Source organism: Microtus ochrogaster, chromosome 16 (assembly GCF_000317375.1).
Source record: "Microtus ochrogaster isolate Prairie Vole_2 chromosome 16, MicOch1.0, whole genome shotgun sequence".
NCBI lineage: Eukaryota > Metazoa > Chordata > Mammalia > Rodentia > Cricetidae > Microtus > Microtus ochrogaster.
The window spans coordinates 55558099-55562006 of NC_022018.1; the positions used below are offsets into that span (position 1 = coordinate 55558099).

At 44.0% G+C, this 3908-nt stretch overlaps 1 protein-coding gene across 1 annotated transcript in view; it reads left to right on the forward strand.

Annotated features, from left to right (window-relative positions):
• The window catches only part of Faf2 (Fas associated factor family member 2), a 46426-nt gene that overhangs the window by 35940 nt on the left and 6578 nt on the right, over positions 1-3908 (forward strand). The window contains exons 8-9 of the mRNA XM_013349153.2: positions 1524-1695; positions 2482-2625. Of these exons, the coding sequence (XP_013204607.1) occupies positions 1524-1695; positions 2482-2625 (316 nt within the window). The remainder of the gene's footprint in view (positions 1-1523; positions 1696-2481; positions 2626-3908) is intronic.

Genomic DNA, 3908 nt, shown 5'->3' on the forward strand with positions numbered 1-3908 from the left:
AAAAAAAAAAAAAAGGTACCAGGGAGTTTCTTTCTAAAAGGAGACAGATGTTGTGTTTGAAGGACTGACCTGAGCTCCACAAACTTCTTTCCCTTGTTTTACATACTTTAAGCTTTTGCTTCACGTTGATGAATAGTTTAGAAGGCTGAACATTATAGAAAGGATTTAATGTGAAAAGGTGGACTGGTTATAGCTTCTCCCCCATTGCTTGAATTTTGTACAGTAATTATAGAAAATTTGTAATGGGGAAGTCAAGGAAATTGAAAACAGTCATAGTTCTAGAGTACTTTTAATTTTGTAGACACCTGTCCACACCTCTGTCTGCCTTATAATAGAAAACAAACAAAGGGTCTGCTTATCTGGCCATCCTCAAAACGGATCACTTCTGGTACCCAATGTGTAAGTGGTTTCGCCCACACGCCAGACTAGCACTTAGTTCTGCAGCAGCTACCTACAGCTGCCTAATCAATTCAATTCTGACCCTCTTGTTGAGAGTGCAAGCTCCAAGGCTGTCCCTTTTCACTTTAGACTCCAATTGCGACTCCTGCCTTCTTTCGCGTGTATTTTAAGAGCCGTCTCTCAAGGCTCCCACAGCTTGCACATTGATTCATTTACTCGCGCAGTTCAGCAAACCCGGGGAAGCACTCAGCTTCACTTGTTTGAACTCTAGAGAGATTGTTTAAATTGTGACCTTTCAGGATCTAGTGCAGACTTCATCCCAGGAGCATGACAAAGACATAAATAATCTCAGCCCTCGAGGGGCAGAGGCAGGCAGGTCTTTGTGAGTTCAAGGCCAGCCTGGTCAACAGAACAAGTTACCGGACAGCCATGGCTACACAGAGAAACCCTGTCTTGAAAAAAAAAAAAAAAAAAAAAAAAGAAGAAGAAGAAGAAATAAGGTAGGGGCTAAGAGATGGCTCAGCGGTTAAGAACATGTACTTGTTTCACAGAGGACCCCATTTCAATTCCCAGCTCTTAAGTCCAGTCAGCTCATGACTGGACTGCAGCTCTAGGAGATCAAACACCTTCAAGGGCACCTGTGTGTTCTCTTTCTCTCTCTCTCTGTCTCTGTCTCTGTCTGTCTATCTCTCTCTCACACACACACACACCTACTTTTTTTTTTTTTGAGACAGGGTTTCTTTGTGAAGTCCTGGCACTCACAGAGATCTTCCTGCCTCTGCCTCCTGAGTTCCTATAAGCCAGGCATTCTCTCAGTTGTGTTTTCCTCTTCTCGGGTAACTCCAGCTTGAGTCAAATTGACAGGTAAATAAATAGTAGCAACCAGGACACTGTCTCAGAAAAAAACAAATTTTTTTTAATTAAATAAAAACATGTGGACATGTCTCTAATCTCATTACTTGAAAAGTTGAAGCAGGAGGATCTCAAGCTAGCGGCTAGCCTTCAAGACGGGAGTGGGAGGAACACAGTCAAGACTAGGGAGACAGGAGTGAGGGAGGAGGAAGACATGTTACGAAAACAGTTGTCAAATAAGGGTTGTGCTGGTGTTTTTGATCTGTCCATAGGGAAGAAAGGAACCAGACCCAAGTGCTGAGACAACAACAAGATGAAGCCTATCTGGCTTCTCTCAGGGCAGACCAGGAGAAAGAAAGGAAAAAGAGAGAGGAACGAGAGAGGAAACGCCGAAAGGAGGAGGAGGTGCAGCAGCAGAAGCTGGCAGAGGAGAGGAGGCGGCAGGTGAGCCATGTCTCTGTTCTTGTCATTCCCAGCATGCCCAGACTTTGTCACCCATGGCTTTGTGTGTGAAGGCAGAGTTGAGTTGGCATTATGGGTAATTGTTTCCCGTACTTGTTCTCAATATCAGTGTTAGCAGACTGGCATTTTGTTCACAGTGTTTTTAGTGTGTATTGTCGTTTGCTTACAGCCAGGATCCTTTTCCCTCCAAATACTGAAATGCATAGACACAGTCAGCAATACAGGGAGCACAGTAATGTTGTTCCACATTTCTTGCCAAGTTGGTTTTGTGGGGAGGGGGAGTGGTTGTTTTTATGATTTTATCCACAGGTATAGTGGGTACACTCCTTCAATTCCATCACTTGGAAATCAGAAGCAGATGGATCTTTGTCAGTTTGAAGCCAGACAAGGCTACATGAGAACCTGCTTCAGTCAGTCAGTCAATCAATGAGATTTTGTCTAGGTGTGTATATGTGATGTGTGAGTGCTGGCACACAGAGCCACAGTGCTTCTGTGAAGGGCAAAAGACAACTTTGGAGAGTCATTCTCTCCTTCCACCCATAACACAGTTTCTGAGGATGGAACTTGGTCTCTCTTTTTAGGCTCCTACCTTCAGGGCCCACACACCTTTATCTGCTGAGCTCTCTTGCCAGCCCCGGGAGAGTTCCTTACATTTATTGTTCATTAGATTTTCTTCTTATGCGCAGTAAACCTACATAGCCATTGTATTCCTGGTTTCTTGTTTCCCTACTTAAGCCATAACCTTACCTTTGTTTTGTGTTTCTCTAGAACTTACAGGAGGAAAAGGAAAAAAAGTTGGAATGCCTGCCTCCTGAGCCATCCCCAGATGACCCTGAAAGTGTCAAGATCATTTTCAAGTTACCCAATGATACCAGAGTAGAGAGACGGTTCCATTTTTCACAGTCTCTAACAGTAAGGATCACCAGATGATATATGCAGTTTTAGGCTGTAGATGTGTGTTTGTTGCATGTGTGCTGTAGTGTGCAGGTGAAGGTCGAAAGACACATTATGGGAGTCCAATCCCCTTCCTCTCTGTAGGTTCTTGGGTTGGAATCCTCTAGCTTGGGAAAAAGGACCTTTACCTGCTGAGCTCTTAGATACGGTGCTTCCCCACCCCTTTAACTTTAAACTGAACATACATTGTGTTTGGAACTAGGCACACAAGTGGTTAGTACAGAAAACAAGACCCAAAGGACTAGAACAGAATGAAAATGAGGTGGTGGCTTGGAAGAGAAGAAATAGCTCAATTTATGTGTTTATTTATATTGAGAGGAGAGCATTTTGGGGGGTAGGTTGTTTTTTCAGTGCTGGGGATGGAGTTAAGGGTCTCCCATATGCTAGCAGGCATTCCAACATTGAGCTACAACTCCAGCCCTTAATCTCCAAAATAAGATTAATGTATTTTATGTATATGTGTGTTTGTTTTGTTTTTTTCGAGACAGGGTTTCTCTGTAGGCTTGGCTGTCCTAGAACTGACTTTATAGACTAGATTGGCCTTGAACTGAGAGATCAGCCTGTCTCTGCCTTCCCAGTGCTGGGATTAATGTATGTTTTATCTGCATGTACATCTACACATCAGAAGAGGACATCAGATCCCATGAGAATTACATGAGACTACAGTCACAGATGGCTGTGAGCCACCATGTGGGTGCTGGGAACTGAACTCAAGACCTCAGAAGCAGCCAGTTCTTTTAACTACTAAGTCATCTCTCCAGCCCTAGAATTTTTAATTAGGTAACATAAATGTGCCTCCCAGAAGCAGGCTGATCTCTATGAGTTTGAGATCTACATGGTCCCAACACAATGAGACCCTATCATAAAGAAATAAAAAGGCTAACCACAGGGGAAAGTCATCCCTAGATCCTATGGGTGGTCACAACGCAGCTGAGGCTGCTCAGTTATTATAAGCACTTGTTTCTCATCCAGAGGACCTGAGTTTGTTTCACAACCACCTGTGACTCAAGCGCTCGCCCTCCATGGCCTTGCTCTCATGTGCATATACCCATCCAGTATTCCCACCCCTCCCCCTGACAACCATAGATACACATCATTTTAAAATAGATTTTGGGGCTGGAGAGATGGCTCAGGGGTTAAGAGCACTAACTCTTCTTCTAGAGGTCCTGAGTTCAATTCCCAGCAACCACATGGTGGCTCACAACCATCTGTAATGAGATCTGGTGCCCTCTTCTGGGGTG